The sequence below is a fragment of the Salvelinus fontinalis genome, chromosome 6 (assembly GCF_029448725.1).
Source record: "Salvelinus fontinalis isolate EN_2023a chromosome 6, ASM2944872v1, whole genome shotgun sequence".
Lineage (NCBI taxonomy): Eukaryota > Metazoa > Chordata > Actinopteri > Salmoniformes > Salmonidae > Salvelinus > Salvelinus fontinalis.
This window is the reverse complement of record NC_074670.1, coordinates 62,329,623-62,347,485: the sequence shown is the minus strand read 5'-3', so window position 1 is coordinate 62,347,485 and position 17,863 is coordinate 62,329,623. Positions and strand designations below refer to the sequence as shown.

Below are 17,863 nucleotides of genomic sequence, written 5' to 3'. Positions count from 1 at the left end.
CATGAACATAGTGCCCTGTCAGGAGGCAATAAGTTACCACCTCATGAACATAGTGCCTTGTCAGGAGGCAATAAGTTACCTCCTCATGAACATAGTGCCCTTTCAGGAGGCAATAAGTTACCTCCTCATGAACATAGTGCCCTTTCAGGAGGCAATAAGTTACCTCCTCATGAACATAGTGCCCTGTCAGGAGGCAATAAGTTACCTCCTCATGAACATAGTACCCTGTCAGGAGGCAATAAGTTACCTCCTCATGAACATAGTGCCCTGTCAGGAGGCAATACGTTACCTCCTCATGAACATAGTGCCCTGTCAGGAGGCAATAAGTTACCTCCTCATGAACATAGTGCCCTTTCAGGAGGCAATAAGTTACCTCCTCATGAACATAGTGCCCTGTCAGGAGGCAAAAAGTTACCTCCTCATGAACATAGTGCCCTGTCAGGAGGCAATAAGTTACCTCCTCATGAACATAGTGCCCTGTCAGGAGGCAATAAGTTACCTCCTCATGAACATAGTGCCCTTTCAGGAGGCAAAAAGTTACCTCCTCATGAACATAGTGCCCTGTCAGGAGGCAATAAGTTACCTCCTCATGAACATAGTGCCCTTTCAGGAGGCAATAAGTTACCTCCTCATGAACATAGTGCCCTTTCAGGAGGCAATAAGTTACCTCCTCATGAACATAGTGCCCTTTCAGGAGGCAATAAGTTACCTCCTCATGAACATAGTGCCCTTTCAGGAGGCAATAAGTTACCTCCTCATGAACATAGTGCCCTGTCAGGAGGCAATAAGTTACCACCTCATGAACATAGTGCCTTGTCAGGAGGCAATAAGTTACCTCCTCATGAACATAGTGCCCTTTCAGGAGGCAATAAGTTACCTCCTCATGAACATAGTGCCCTTTCAGGAGGCAATAAGTTACCTCCTCATGAACATAGTGCCCTGTCAGGAGGCAATAAGTTACCTCCTCATGAACATAGTGCCCTGTCAGGAGGCAATAAGTTACCTCCTCATGAACATAGTGCCTTTTCAGGAGGCAATAAGTTACCTCCTCATGAACATAGTGCCCTGTCAGGAGGCAATATGTTACCTCCTTATGAACATAGTGCCCTTTCAGGAGGCAATAAGTTACCTCCTCATGAACATAGTGCCCTGTCAGGAGGCGATAAGTTACCTCCTCATGAACATAGTGCCTTTTCAGGAGGCAATAAGTTACCTCCTCATGAACATAGTGCCTTTTCAGGAGGCAATAAGTTACCTCCTCATGAACATAGTGCCCTGTCAGGAGGCAATAAGTTACCTCCTCATGAACATAGTGCCCTGTCAGAAGGCAATAAGTTACCTCCTCATGAACATAGTGCCCTTTCAGGAGGCAATAAGTTACCTCCTCATGAACATAGTGCCCTGTCAGGAGGCAAAAAGTTACCTCCTCATGAACATAGTGCCCTGTCAGGAGGCAATAAGTTACCTCCTCATGAACATAGTGCCCTGTCAGGAGGCAATAAGTTACCTCCTCATGAACATAGTGCCCTTTCAGGCGGCAAAAAGTTACCTCCTCATGAACATAGTGCCTTTTCAGGAGGCAATAAGTTACCTCCTCATGAACATAGTGCCTTTTCAGGAGGCAATAAGTTACCTCCTCATGAACATAGTGCCCTGTCAGGAGGCAATAAGTTACCTCCTCATGAACATAGTGCCCTGTCAGGAGGCAATAAGTTACCTCCTCATGAACATAGTGCCCTTTCAGGAGGCAATAAGTTACCTCCTCATGAACATAGTGCCCTGTCAGGAGGCAAAAAGTTACCTCCTCATGAACATAGTGCCCTGTCAGGAGGCAATAAGTTACCTCCTCATGAACATAGTGCCCTGTCAGGAGGCAATAAGTTACCTCCTCATGAACATAGTGCCCTTTCAGGAGGCAATAAGTTACCTCCTCATGAACATAGTGCCCTGTCAGGAGGCAAAAAGTTACCTCCTCATGAACATAGTGCCCTGTCAGGAGGCAATAAGTTACCTCCTCATGAACATAGTGCCCTTTCAGGAGGCAATAAGTTACCTCCTCATGAACATAGTGCCCTTTCAGGAGGCAATAAGTTACCTCCTCATGAACATAGTGCCCTTTCAGGAGGCAATAAGTTACCTCCTCATGAACATAGTGCCCTGTCAGGAGGCAATAAGTTACCTCCTCATGAACATAGTGCCCTTTCAGGAGGCAATAAGTTACCTCCTCATGAACATAGTGCCCTTTCAGGAGGCAATAAATTACCTCCTCATGAACATAGTGCCCTGTCAGAAGGCAATAAGTTACCTCCTCATGAACATAGTGCCCTGTCAGGAGGCAATAAGTTACCTCCTCATGAACATAGTGCCCTGTCAGAAGGCAATAAGTTACCTCCTCATGAACATAGTGCCCTGTCAGAAGGCAATAAGTTACCTCCTCATGAGGCTAAAACACTAACTCAATATAACGTTGTCTCTCCTCTCAAACATCTCCACTCTATCCCCTTCCATTACATACAGTCTCTGACATGGTGCAAATGAATAATGAAGAAAATAAAACTAAGAAAGCTTTTATCATATTAAAATGGAATGACGGGCCTCCATTACACACCATATATTTAGGGTCTCTGGAGGGGACGTTTCAGGAGTGGATTGGAGTCGAGAGTCAAACTCAACTTGGATTGGGGTCCCATACCTCTGCCCTTTACTCCAAGGGGACATGCCAGAGAGCACTTCCATTTGTCTTATCGGAACCCTAATGGAGGCTTGAAACCATCAGGCGGACTGGCCTGCATAGGACTAAACATGTCGTCTTAAGTTAATTAAGACACTTCAATGTTACAACCCAACACAGATATCCTTTTGGCTAGACTGTAGCATCCCAAGGCATTGTCCCCATAAGAAGGCAGACTGGCAGGCTGGCATGCATGGCACAGCATGGCACAGAGACAGCCTTAAGGGCAAAATGCCTTATTATTAATCACTGTCTGGAAAGGAAGATTAAGGATGTGTTTTCCCACAGCTTCTGACAACGCTGATGTCACACTGAAATATTTCAGAGATTGGCAACCTTGTCCCATTATAAATATCTACAATGTCACATTGGTGATGTGTAGATGGAGAAGATCACAGTAATTTGGGTTGACACTCACGTCTTAATGCCATGTCTCTGTGAAGTGGTGCCTATAACAATGTCCCGATCTGCAGGTGCTCCTGGAGTGGCCTACCGACCTTGCGGTCAGCCCCATGGATAACTCCCTGTACGTCCTGGACAACAATGTGGTCCTACGAATCACTGAGAACGGCCAGGTCAGCATTGCAGCAGGCCGGCCCATTCACTGCCCTTTGGCCGGGATGGACCGTGGAGGTCAAAGGGCAGCACTGACACCCCTGGAGTCTGCCGTGGCCATCGCCGTGTCCTACCACGGCGCCATCTTCATTGCCGAAACTGACGAGCGGAAGCTGAGCCGAATCCGAACTGTATCCGTCGATGGTGAAATAACCCATCTGGTGGGGTCGCCGTCCGACTGCGACTGTAAGAACGATGTTAACTGCGATTGTTACCAGATGGGTGATGGATACGCCAAAGACGCCCGTCTCAACGCACCGTCCTCTCTTGTCGTGGCGCCCGATGGCACCCTGTATATGGCAGACCTGGGCAACATCCGCATCCGGGCGGTCGGTAGGAACGGGCCTGCGTTGACCTCCAACGCCAACACCTTCGAGGTGGCGTCGCCGGACGCCCAGGAAGTGTACGTCTTTGACACCAATGGTACCCACCAACACACCGCCAGCCTCATGACGGGTGACATCAAATACACCTTCAGTTACAGCACGGAGAACGACGTTACTGCCATGACCGATAGCAACGGAAACACCCTGAGAATCCGCCGCGACCCTAACCGCATGCCTGTGCGCATAGTCGCCCCTGACAACCAGGTCATCTGGCTGACCATGGGGACCAACGGTGGGCTGAAGACCTTGATGGCTCAGGGCCAGGAACTGGTGCTGCTCACCTACCATGGTAACACTGGCCTGCTGGCTACCAAGACCTCTGAAATCGGCTGGACCACATTCTACGAGTGAGTATACAGAAGTAAGAGGGTCTGATTCCTGCAATGGCTGAATAGACCTTCACTTTTTGGGGTGATGAGAGTCTGACTAGATAATTACATTTGAGTAATATGAAGAAATAGTCATTGATCATAAGGTAAGCTAAATAAGTTGTTGCTTTGCACTTAAAATTTACTTAAATTGATATTATATTTTCATCTTGATGTGAAATTGGTGGCAGTCACAGTGACTTCCTTCACATTGACACTCACTGGAAAATTTGGCCACAGTGTCATATTTTGACCCTTTGATGTTGCCTACATAATCTGAAAAAAATGACACCATGCATCAATGGAAACATTCATGAATCATAATGATCACCTTTACATTAACTTCTCCATCTATCTTTCAGCTATGACAGCGAAGGCAGGCTAATGAACGTGACGTTCCCCACCGGAACAGTGAACAACCTGTACACCGACATCTACAGGGCCTTGACCGTGGACATTGAGAGCTCCTTGACTGAAGAGGAAATTAGCATTACCACCAATACCTCCACCATTCGTGCCTTCTATACATTGGCTCAGGGTAAGCCACACATCTCCTCCTCTGTTTTTTTTAAAGTAGTTATTTGTCATTGTTGCTTGGGTCATCACGGCAATGTTGAGTAAGATTAAGTCATGTATCATTATGGGTGAGCGGGTTTGACAGAAGACAGTGTAAATGATTACTTTCTCAGTGTGTGGGGTGAGCAGAAACCTTGTATTGTAACTCTTTGTCCACTGTATTGAGCTATTTATTTAATTATTCCATTTGGTTGTAGTTCTATAGTTATTTTTAAATGTTAATCAGTTTTCTACCAGTGGGTAGTTATTTTTTGGATATAGACAGCAAGATTTCCCTGAGTATCCACAAGAATGATTTTTAGTCACAATACTTAGTACAATGTTATCATTTATGACCCTGTCTTTTAAAAATGTCAGATCAATGTAGAAGCAGTTATCAGGTTGGCTATGATAACTCTCTGAGGATCACCTATGCCAACGGAATGGACACCCACTACCAGACTGAGCCCCACATCCTGGCGGGCACTGCCAACCCCACCGTGGCACGGCGTAACATGAGTTTGCCAGGGGAGAGTGGGCAGAATCTGGTTGAGTGGCGCTTCCGCAAGGAGCAAACCAGGGGCAAAGTCATTGTTTTTGGGCGCAAGCTAAGGGTGAGTTTCACTTTATTATTCAGAGTTTCATTTATCTGTAAGACATGTTGTTCACTAACTCACTGTATATTAACTGTGACACTTACCTGAAGTGTAGGCCTACAGCAAAATAATTGAAATGCCTCCCTGGATGCATCAATGATTAATCCTGGAGTTGCGTGTGAGATATGAGCATACCTGTTTTCAATTAAATGTAGTAAAATAGTACCTGCTTCCAAATTCCCAATCCCCTATACTGCCAGTATTCTTCTCCAGAACCTGCCAATGAGATTTACAATTGACGTTATGAACTTAACTTGGGTAGTTACTTTCCTTAACAGCAATTTTGGGTTTAATCGTTTCTGAGCAAATGCCAGTGTCTCTCAGTTTAATGAAGCCCTTGAAAGAGCTGTTCATCTCTTCTCACTGACTGCCAAAGAGCGGCAATCACACTAAATGCTGTTTTTAGGTCACCAGACAAAATAATAAGTGCACTCTCCGTGACTCTGTGACTTCAAAGTCTGTTGCATAGAATTAGGAATTAGACTACCAGAATGGACATAAACCTTCTTATGATGGTATACAAGGTCAGCCATTTTGGTAAGGGAGTTGGGAGCTACGTAGCCAATAATTTGTCTAATTAACTGCCATAGCCCCTCTAGTAATCTAATATGATCTCTATGGTCTGTTGTTGTTTTGTCTTGGCTTTGATTCAATACACATACCAACTAATAGGTGAATGGACGGAACATTCTGTCGGTTGATTACGACCGTACGCTGAGGATGGAGAAGATTTACGATGACCACAGGAAGTTCCTGCTGAAGATTATCTATGACGGCGCGGGCCACCCTGTGCTGTGGGTACCCAGCAGTAAGCTGCTTCCCGTGAATGTCAGCCGGAGCAGCAACGGTCAGATCAGTGCCCTCCAGAGGGGGCAGACCAGCGAGCGGTTGGAGTACGACGCTCAGGGACGCGTCGTGTCCAGATTGTTTGCTGACGGGAAGACGTGGAGTTACACATACCTGGACAAGGTGAGGGTTGAAGTGATTCAATAAAAGGATTTGATTTCTCCACTGGTCGCTCAGTGCACAACACAAATGAATGATGAAAGTAATTATGTATTGAAATGCAGGCCCCATACACGCTGTGCTTAACTCTTCCCTGTTTTGGGGACTTGTGTGGATCTGGTACCGCTTCCGACTGACATTTTCGCTTAAAAATTGATATGTGGTCATCATAGATTGAAATGTATTGCATTTAAAAAAATCTTTATTTAATTAGGCAAGCCAGTTCAGAACAAATTCATATTTTCAATGATGGCCTAGGAACAGTGGGTTAACTGCCTTGTTCAGGGGTTGAACAACAGATTTTTAACTTGTCAGCTTGGGGATTTGATCTTGTAACCTTTCGGTTACTAGTCTAACACTCTAACCACCAGGCTACCTGCTGCCCCTGCATTGAGCAGTAGCCCTGATTCTCACGGACACAGGAGTGTGTCTTCTGCCTTTGTGAAGCACGATGTGAAATTTGACACCACTTGAAGAAGAGCTGTCCCTCCTACCATTTAATTTGCTTTCCGACTGTCCATCAACTCCTGCCTGAAACCTACATCACAGCCACTTACATCGTAACGCAGCAGAAGAGAGTGGTTTCGTTGCTGTAGCACATTCAGAGATCGATTTATACCAGTAATCTAAAATAATAAAAAATAAAAAATGTTTTAAACGTTCTGTTTTTCATAGACGGACAAGATTAATATGAGATGAAAAGCGAGTTCCTAACAAGTTCAAAAAGCCAAGATAGACCTCTGTGAGACGTTCACAGTGATGGGGACAGATGTTTTGATCAAGAGAGACCTTTAGAAAATATGCAAATATGTATTTTACAGTTAAAGGAAGGTGAAATCTTATATTTTGTCATTTTATAAATTGATTATACTATACATAGAACATCTATAAGTCATGTCAAGCCTTATTCATACAGTTTTGTTGAATAGGAAATAGACCAAATAAAATAGTTACTATTTTCATTTTTCTATCATATTTGTACTGTGTACTTAAGCTTGTGTCCTTAAGTGCCTACACCAGAAAGGTGAGATTTGACCCTTTCTCGGAGTATGCAGCATTACTATGATAGTTATTGTTTATGGCCCTCTCATGATAAATAATTACTTTTGGGGATTACTTAGATAACATTTAGTTACTTTTCATAGGTTTTAAGCAGAACTTCTAAACCTCACACACACACACACACACACACACTGTACTTGCCTACATTAGAGCTGCTCATTATGTTAACATCTCTTCCCTAAGAACAGAACTCCTCGCAGAACTTCCCTAAGAACAGAACTCCTCGCAGAACTTCCCTAAGAACAGAACTCCTCGCTGAACTTCCCTAAGAACAGAACTCCTCGCTGAACTTCCCTAAGAACAGAACTCCTCGCAGATCTTCCCTAAGAACAGAACTCCTCGCTGAACTTCCCTAAGAACAGAACTCCTCGCAGAACTTCCCTAAGAACAGAACTCCTCGCAGAACTTCCCTAAGAACAGAACCCCTTGCAGAACTTCCCTAAGAACAGAACCCCTTGCAGAACTTCCCTAAGAACAGAACCCCTTGCAGAACATCCCTAAGAACAGAACTCCTCGCAGAACATCCCTAAGAACAGAACTCCTCGCAGAACTTCCCTAAGAACAGAACTCCTTGCAGAACTTCCCTAAGAACAGAACCCCTTGCAGAAGGAGTTGCCATGGATTTTAGGAGTCAGAAATAAACATGTGTAGGTTTGATGCAATTGTTTAGGCTATTTTGTGAGCTGGTGGTGTAAATATATAATTATTTGTAGTCATAAAACAACAATAATTTGTTTTTTCTCCCTTTCCTCATCTTTCCTCTAGTCGATGGTGCTCCTGCTCCACAGCCAGCGTCAGTACATCTTCGACTTTGACTCTCAGGACCGGCTATCTGCAGTCACCATGCCCAGTGTGGCCCGCTACACCATGAACACAGTCCGTTCAGTGGGCTACTACCGCAACATCTTCCACCCGCCTGAGAGCAACGCTTCTGTAGCAGTGGACTACAGCGAGGACGGCCTCCTGCAGCGAGTGGTGCACTTGGGCACGGGCCGCCGGATCCTGTACAAGTACCGACGGCAGAACAAGCTAGCCGAAGTCCTGTATGACAGCACGCGGGTCAGCTTCACGTACGACGAGATGGCAGGCGTGCTGAAAACGGTCAACCTGCAGAGCGAGGGCTTCATCTGTTCAATCCGTTACCGCCAAGTGGGCCCCCTTGTGGACCGGCAGATCTTCCGCTTCAGCGAGGACGGCATGGTCAACGCCCGCTTTGACTACACCTACGACAGCAGCCTGCGCGTCACCAGCGTGCAAGGCGTCATCAATGAGACGCCGCTGCCCATCGACCTCTACCAGTTTGACGACATCTCCGGCAAGGTAGAGCAGTTCGGTAAGTTTGGCGTCATCTACTATGATATCAACCAGATCATCTCCACGGCCGTCATGACCTACACCAAGCACTTTGACGCCCACGGCCGGATCAAGGAGATTCAGTACGAGATCTTCCGATCCCTTATGTACTGGATCACCTTCCAGTACGATGACGTGGGACGATGCACCAAGAGGGAAATCAAGATTGGGCCGTTCGCCAACACCACCAAGTACGGCTATGAGTACGACGTAGATGGCCAGCTCCAGACGGTCTACCTCAACGACAAGGTCATGTGGCGCTACACCTACGACCTGAACGGCAACCTCCACCTACTGAACCCAGGCAACAGCGCCCGCCTGCTCCCCCTGCGCTACGACCTCCGCGACCGCATCACCCGCCTGGGAGACGTGCAGTACCGCATGGACGAGGACGGCTTCCTCCGCCAGCGAGGTTCCGAGATCTTCGACTACAACTCCAAGGGCCTCCTGGTACGCGTATACAGCAAGGGCAACAGCTGGACCATCCAATACCGCTACGACGGCCTGGGCCGGAGGGTGTCTAACAAGAACAGCCTGGGGCAGCATCTGCAGTACTTCTATGCAGACCTGAGCTACCCCAGCAGGATCACCCACGTCTACAACCACTCCAGCTCTGAGATCACCTCCCTGTACTATGACCTGCAGGGACACCTGTTTGCCCAGGAGATCAGCAGCGGAGAGGAGTACTACATTGCCTGTGACAACACCGGAACCCCTCTGGCTGTATTCACCAGCAATGGCCTCCTGATCAAGCAGGTCCAGTACACGGCGTATGGGGAGATCTACTTTGACTCCAACCCGGACTTTCAACTGGTGCTGGGGTTCCACGGGGGGCTCTATGACCCACTGACCAAATTGTTGCATTTTGGTGAGAGGGACTACGACATTATGCCCGGCAGGTGGACTGTGCCTGACATCAACACATGGAAACGAGTGGGGAAAGAGCCAGGTCCTTTTAATCTCTACATGTTCAGAAACAACAACCCCATTAGCAAAGTACATGAAGTGAGAGAGTATGTCGCAGGTAAGATATTTATTGTCACTTTTATTCGACTTAGTAACATTTCATGTGCACGTAGTGTAAACATGTAATTTAAATGTGCTATTCATATGTTGAAGTCTTTGTACATACTTAAGCTGGTAATGTCCATACTTAAGCTGGTAATGCATACAATCATGCATGCATTACCAGCTTATTCATGACAACTAAGACATTCATTACTTATGATAAAACATTGCCATATTTTCTATTTTGACATAAGCACGTCATTAAATATTTAGTATGACCTTGATCTTATTTGTCCCATGTAGATGTTAATAGCTGGCTGGTGACCTTTGGCTTCCATCTACACAACACCATTCCTGGCTACCCAGTCCCAAAGTTTGATCTGACCCACCCATCTTATGAACTGAAGAAGAGCCAGCTCTGGGATGATTTACCGGTTGGTTTCATATTTTTTCAATCACACCTTTATTGTCCTGCTATTTGTGATCCATATATTACAGAAATGTAAAGTAAGCAGGTTGATCTTTATACACTGCTCAAAAAAATAAAGGGAACACTTAAACAACACAATGTAACTCCAAGTCAATCACACTTCTGTGAAATCAAACTGTCCAATTAGGAAGCAACACTGATTGACAATAAATTTCACATGCTGTTGTGCAAATGGAATAGACAAAAGGTGGAAATTATAGGCAATTAGCAAGTCACCCCCAAAAAAGGAGTGATTCTGCAGGTGGTGACCACAGACCACTTCTCAGTTCCTATGCTTCCTGGCTGATGTTTTGGTCACTTTTGAATGCTGGCGGTGCTTTCACTCTAGTGGTAGCATGAGACGGAGTCTACAACCCACACAAGTGGCTCAGGTAGTGCAGTTCATCCAGGATGGCACATCAATGCGAGCTGTGGCAAAAAGGTTTGCTGTGTCTGTCAGCGTAGTGTCCAGAGCATGGAGGCGCTACCAGGAGACAGGCCAGTACATCAGGAGACGTGGAGGAGGCCGTAGGAGGGCAACAACCCAGCAGCAGGACCGCTACCTCCGCCTTTGTGCAAGGAGGTGCACTGCCAGAGCCCTGCAAAATGACCTCCAGCAGGCCACAAATGTGCATGTGTCAGCATATGGTCTCACAAGGGGTCTGAGGATCTCATCTCGGTACCTAATGGCAGTCAGGCTACCTCTGGCGAGCACATGGAGGGCTGTGCGGCCCCACAAAGAAATGCCACCCCACACCATGACTGACCCACCGCCAAACCGGTCATGCTGGAGGATGTTGCAGGCAGCAGAACGTTCTCCACGGCGTCTCCAGACTCTGTCACATCTGTCACATGTGCTCATGTGCTCAGTGTGAACCTGCTTTCATCGGTGAAGAGCACAGGGCGCCAGTGGCGAATTTGCCAATCTTGGTGTTCTCTGGAAAATGCCAAACGTCCTGCACGGTGCTGGGCTGGAAGCACAACCCCCACCTGTGGACGTCGGGCCCTCATACCACCCTCATGGAGTCTGTTCCTGACCGTTTGAGCAGACACATGCACATTTGTGGCCTGCTGGAGGTGATAAATACAAACGTATACCAGTTTCATTTAAGGACTAAAACATTTACAGCTGCGCCTTACAGGTTGAAAAAATAGTTCAGAGAAGATTTTTGATGTACCAATTCCAATACATGGTTTATGAACTGATACACAGAACGACGCCGAATTCAAAACTTAAGAGTTTTTCAATTTCAATTATTATACAAAATTCTTGCAACCAATAGAATGTTATATACAGTTGAAGTCGGAAGTTTACAAACACCTTAGCAAAATACATTTAAACTCAGTTTTTCACAATTCCTGACATTTAATCCTAGTAAAAATTCCCTGTTTTAGGTCAGTTAAGATCAAAACTTTATTTTAATAATGTGAAATGTCCGAATAATAGTTCCTCCTGACAGAGCTGGTGTAACTGAGTCAGGTTTGTAGGACTCCCTGCTTGTACATGCTTTTTCAGTTCTGCCCACACATTTTCTATAGGATTGAGGTCAGGGCTTTGTTTCCAAAAAGTATGATATTTGTCCCCATATGCAGTTGTAAACAGTAGCCTGGCTTTTTTATGGCGGTTTTGGAGCAGTGGCTTCTTCCTTGCTGAGAGACCTTTCAGCTTATTTCGATATAGGACTCGTTTTACGGTGGATATAGATATTTTTGTACCTGTTTCTTCCAGCATCTTCACAAGGTCCTTTGCTGTTGTTCTGGGATTGATTTGCACTTTTCGCACCAAAGTACGTTCATCTCTAGGAGACAGAATGCGTCTCCTTTCTGAGCGGTATGACGCCTGCGTAGCCCCATGGTGTTTATACTTGCGTACTATTGTTTGTACAGACGAATGTGGTACCATCAGGTGTTTGGAAATTGCTCCCAAGGATGAACCAGAATTGTGGAGGTCTACAATGTTTTTTCTGAGTTCTTGGTTGATTTCTTTTGATTTTCCCATGATGTCAAGCAAAGAGGCACTGAGTTTGAAGGTAGGCCTTGAAACATCCACAGGTACACCTCCAATTGACTCAAATAATGTAATTTAGCCTATCAGAAGCTTCTAAAGCCATGACATAATTTTCTGGAATTTTCCAAGCTTTTTAAAGGCACAGTCATCTTAGTGTATGTGAACTTCTGACCCACTGGAATTGTGATACAGTGATTTTTAAGTGAAATAATCTGTCTGTAAACAATTGTTGGAAAAGATACTTGTGTCACGCACAAAGTAGATGTCCTAACCGACTTGCCAAAACTGTAGTTTGTTAACAAGAAATTTGTGGAGTGTTTGAAAAATTAGTTTTAATGACTCCAACCTAAGTCTATGTAAACTTCCGACTTCAACTGGTTATGGGGGATACAACCATCCCAGCTCTGCAGATTTTGCTGCGAATAGACAGAATCATTAGATCACTTGTTTTGGTGCAACCCGTATGTAGCTTGTTTTTGGTCGCAGGTTCAGGAATGGCAGAAAAATTTGAACATTTACTTAAAGCTAACTCTGCAAATCTGCAAATAGATCTGCCGGGTGATTTGAAAAGTCGTGGTGAATCAATCAATAATAGAATAATACTCTTAGCAAAAATGTTTATCTTTAATTTACAATCTGTAGAAACTATGAGACTAGAAAGATTCAGAACTTTTGTGAAACATCACAGCACAGTGGGAAAATATACTGTATGGCAGCTAGAAATCAAAACGGGATGGTCTTCAGAGAGGGATGGGAGGGGTAGAGAGTAGCTGAAGGATGGGACTAAAAACAAACAATAGATAACGAATGTAAAATATACAGTTTCCACAAAATGTATATAGTATGTATAAGCGGGAAGTAGAAACCTAAGTATTTTTGTCCATTAGTTTACTCCAAATAACCTTTCTGGGATCGTTCGGGACGTGAGCGTCCCACCTCGCCATCAGCCAGTGAAATTGCAGGGCGCCAAATTCAAACAGAAATCTCATAATTAAAATTCCTCAAACAGACAAGTATTATACACCATTTTAAAGATAATCCAGCCACAGTGTCCGATTTCAAAAAGGCTTTACGGAGAAAGCACACCATGAGATTATGTTAGGTCAGCGCCTAGCCAGAGAAAACCATACAGCCATTTTCCAAAGAGGGAGAGGTGTCACAAAAGTCAGAAATAGCGTTAAAATTAATCACTAACTTTTGATGATCTTCACCGGATGGCACTCCCAGGACTCCATGTTAGACAATAAATGTGTGTTTTGTTTGATAAAGTTCATCTTTATGTCCAAAAACCTCATTTGAAATTGGCGCGTTATGTTCAGAAATGCATTGTCAAACAAACATCCAGTGAAATTGCAGAGAGCCACATCAAATTACAGAAATACTCATCATAAACATTGATGAAAGATACAAGTGTTATACTTAGGATTAACAATTAAACTTCTTGTTAATCCAGCCGCTGTGTCCGATTTCAAAAAGGCTTTACGGCGAAAGCACACCATGAGATTATGTTAGGTCAGTGCCTAGCCACAGAAAACCATACAGCCATTTTCCAACCAAGGAGAGGTGTCACAAAAGTCAGAAATAGCATTGAAATTAATCACTTACCTTTGATGATCTTCATCTGATGGCACTCCCAGGTTTCCATGTTAGACAATAAATGTTTGTTTTGTTCGATAAAGTTCATCTTTATGTCCAAATACCTCCTTTTTGTTTGCGCGTTTAGTCCAGTAATCCAAATGTACAAAGTGCGGGCACAGTCCAGACAAAGTAAAAAAAAATCCATTAAAGTTTGTAGAAACATGTCAAACGATGTATGTAATCAATCTTTAGGATGCTTTTATCATAAATCTTCAATAATATTCCAACCGGACAATTCCGTTGTCATTAGAAAGGAAAGAGAACGACCGTCGCGCTCACGGCTACGCGTGAGACTAAACTAAAGGCTTTCAGCCTGACAACTTGTTGAAACAGATCTTATTCGACCCCCTTTCACAATACAAGCCTGAAACAACTTCTAAAGACTGTTGACATCTACTGGAAGCCTTAGGAAGTGCAATCTGACCCCATAGACACAGGATATTGGATAGGCAATAATTTTTAAAAACTACAAACCTCAGATTTCCCACTTCCTGGTTGGATTTTTCTCAGGTTTTTGCCTGCCATATGAGTTATGTTACACTCACAGACATCATTTTAACAGTTTTGGAAACTTTAGATTGTTTTCTATCCAAATCGATCCTAGCTTCTGGGTCTGAGTAACAGGCAATTTACTCTGGGCACGCTTTTCATCCAAACTTCCCAATGCTGCCCCCTATCCCAATTAAGTTTTAAACAAAACAAAATATATTTTGTGTTTTAGATTCTTCAAATTAGCCACCATTTGCCTTGATGACAGCTTTGCACACTCCTGGCATTCTCTCAACCAGCTTCATGAGGAATGCTTTTCCAAGAGTCTTGAAGGAGTTCCCACTTATTCTGAGCACTTGTATATGGGGGATTGGAAATGATGCAGACAATTTCATTGACAGAATCCACAATTTATCTGCAATATTAAAGATGATCTAGATAAGACAGAAGTTTATGAAGTAGGGCCTTGTAAGCAAACAGGGAGTAATGTAGAGATCTAAACGTGCATAGTTGTTTGCTGGATGAATATCAACCACTATGACAAACAAGCAGTGGAAAAAGAAGCATGTAATCTCTTCTGATCTGCAATTGTTTTCTTTATAAATAATTGGCATCACATTTAATTGGACAGCTTTTTCATAGGAAGAAGTACAAATTGGTTTCCATGTATTCTTTAATTCATTTGGCACAGTAGCAAATAACTTATCTAGAACTTTTCATTTATTGTATCCAGTTAACGTTTTCTGCTGTCCAAGACAATGTGTTATATTTGCCCTTGCAGTACACATTCATAACACAGATATAATTATACTGTACTTGTAATACAAATTCATAAGAAATACATAGACATTTATACACACTACATATGTGATATTACCACTTGTCATTGTTAACATAATCAATATTCGATGCTTACTAAGCTGTCAAGATTTGCCTAGTAACCATTATATGATAAAAATCCACAACGGCATTTTACCTTGTTGTAGCTTTATCTCACTTCCTGGTAATACAATTATCTTGCAGGCACTGTTTGACGCCTGCTTCTGCTCATGAATGGACTGCAGTGTGAAGTTCTGCCATGCTCAGACATTAACGTTTCACTGCATTCTCTTTACAGTCCATCTCTGGGGTCCAGCAGGAAGTTACCAGACAGGCGCATGCCCTCCTAACTTTTCAGCGGCTGCCGGAGGTCAATGCGGGCCGAGGCCGCCGAGGCGAGAAACCTTGGTTATGGTTTTCAGCCGCCCAGTCCCCTATCGGTAGGGCCGTCATGTTCGCCATCTACAAGGGCACCGCCCACACTCACACGCTCAACGTAGCCAACGAGGACTGCATCAAGGTGGCCACCGTCCTCAACAATGCCTTCTACCTTGAAGACCTGCACTTCACTGTGGAAGGCCGCGACACTCACTACTTCGTCAAGCCCGGCCTGCCCGATGGCGACTTGGCCACGCTGCGCCTCACCAGCGGCCACAAGACCCTGGAGAACGGCGTCAATGTCAGCGTGTCCCAGTCCACCACGGTCATGGACAGCCGGACTCGGCGCTTCGCAGATGTGGAGTTGCGGCGTGGGGTGCTTGCGCTGCATGTGCGCTATGGCTCCACGGTGGACGAGGAGAAGGCCCGCGTGCTTGAGTTGGCCCGCCAGAGGGCGTTAGTGAGTGTGTGGGCCAGGGAACAGCAGAGGGTGCGCGATGGCGAGGAGGGCGTCCGCCCATGGACAGAGGGAGAGAAGAGGCAGCTCCTGAGCAATGGGAAAGTGCTAGGGTACGACGGGTACTACGCACTTTCCATTGAGCAATATCCGGAGTTAGCGGACAGCGCTAATAACATTCAGTTCCTACGGCAAAGTGAAATAGGGAAAAGGTAACTAACTATTGTGCACTTGCTGCCAAAGAGACTTTGAATGGCCTGTTTCAATAGAGGTGTGGCGACGGTGGGAACGAAAGCAACAATAGTGGCATGGCCAAAGATTAAATATAGCTATGTCCGAGTGGGAGGTGTGTTTTTGTAAATCATATGGGATCGAAAGCAATGCTGTGCAATGCTGTTTAACAGGGGACTACTACAGAGTAAATGTATAACTACGCCAAACCTTAATATGGGCAGTGACAAGATGTACCTCTGTAGCACAAACTGATTGGACTGTGGACTCTCAACCAGGTGCCAGGAGAAATAGTAGTGTTTTGGGAAATATTTAGTCTTTTTTTTGTCTCTGTTTTTTACTAAGTGTTGTCTGCTTAAAATTAAAATAAAGTATTTAAAGGTGAAATGAAATGTTTACATACGCATATATCTGCACTTCTCTGGAAATATGATGTATGAATTTTTACTCTTCAATAGGCAATGTCCATTACCAGATGTTTGTCTTGAATCAATGACCTTTCAGTTTGAGGCTTCGTCTCACTCAGTGACCATCACACCTAACATGTCGGAATTGAGAAGCACTCCACTCCCCTTTGTGTTGCTTTTAAAAAGGACATCATAACAAGTTACATGTTTTAATACCCAAAATATTTGTTTTGTGTATCCGCCTTGGTAGGAGATCAGGGCAAAATATGTATGAATGAAGTCTGGCACAGATACTTGTCTTGTCCAAGCACAGCGAAACCATTTTATTGTTTTGTTTTCTATGAAATTGATTAACAGTCCATTGATGAATATAACAAGTAATTTATGTTGTGTTTATACCTTGTAAATAAAATCTAAAACCTTTTTTTAATATATTTTTTGTATTATGTTACAGAAGAAATGATATTGGATATTGCATCATAAAAATGTGTCTTTGAATTATGAAATTTAATTTAGAAGTCTCTGCAAGATTTTGTTGCATAAGGTATGAAATATCCTGTCAAGAAACAGTAAAAACAAAATATATTTAAAGGTGGTACAGACGATCACTATATACCACATTCAGTGAAATATTTGCTCCTTTAAATCTGTTGATCACGCATAATGCCTTCGCATAATTGGCCCCTGTCCAATAAATATTTAATGAACACAAATAATGAATGAACGCATATCACCCAAACAAGTTTGTCCAAATATAGAATCCATACATGTTAGCAGCTATTATCATAACTTGTGTTTTGTATAATTAATAAGATCATGGATTAAAACGCTTTTTCATTTGTCATTTGTTCTAATGAAGTGGTAGTACCGTAAAATACCAAGTCTTTACTAAAGATGTTTACTAAAGGCGTTTAGAAAGTGTTTAATGAGACCTTAATTTCCTAAATGTTTTTAGAAAGTGTTCAATGAGACCTTCATTTCCTAAATGTGTGCCCTAAAATGATTAAGACGGCCAAATCCTGCTCCCCTTTGAAGTCAGCTGTTTGTAACAGTTGAATTAAATTGTTTAAATTGTGACAGAACCGATTTGTGAGTGTAACAAACCAGGATTTTTGACAGGACAAGACCCCTTAACACTGATGGCTTCTATCAACTTCATAATCCTAGGGTTTCGGGGTAAGTCGTCTTCGCTCTATAAAATTCTGAACGGAAACTCCAATTAGATTTT

The 17,863-nt window shown here is 43.9% G+C and overlaps 1 protein-coding gene across 3 annotated transcripts in view; it reads left to right on the top strand.

Annotated features, from left to right (window-relative positions):
- si:dkey-237h12.3 (teneurin-3) overlaps positions 1 to 17,065 on the top strand; it is a 194,683-nt gene extending 177,618 nt beyond the window's left edge. For all 3 annotated transcript variants that reach the window (XM_055927384.1, XM_055927382.1, XM_055927381.1), the window contains 7 exons: positions 3,205 to 4,079; positions 4,463 to 4,638; positions 5,034 to 5,269; positions 5,984 to 6,280; positions 8,144 to 9,755; positions 10,043 to 10,173; positions 15,461 to 17,065. In XM_055927384.1, coding sequence (XP_055783359.1) covers positions 3,205 to 4,079; positions 4,463 to 4,638; positions 5,034 to 5,269; positions 5,984 to 6,280; positions 8,144 to 9,755; positions 10,043 to 10,173; positions 15,461 to 16,213 — 4,080 coding nt within the window. In that variant the 3' untranslated portion in view covers positions 16,214 to 17,065. The remainder of the gene's footprint in view (positions 1 to 3,204; positions 4,080 to 4,462; positions 4,639 to 5,033; positions 5,270 to 5,983; positions 6,281 to 8,143; positions 9,756 to 10,042; positions 10,174 to 15,460) is intronic.
- The last annotated feature ends 798 nt before the right edge of the window (positions 17,066 to 17,863 follow it).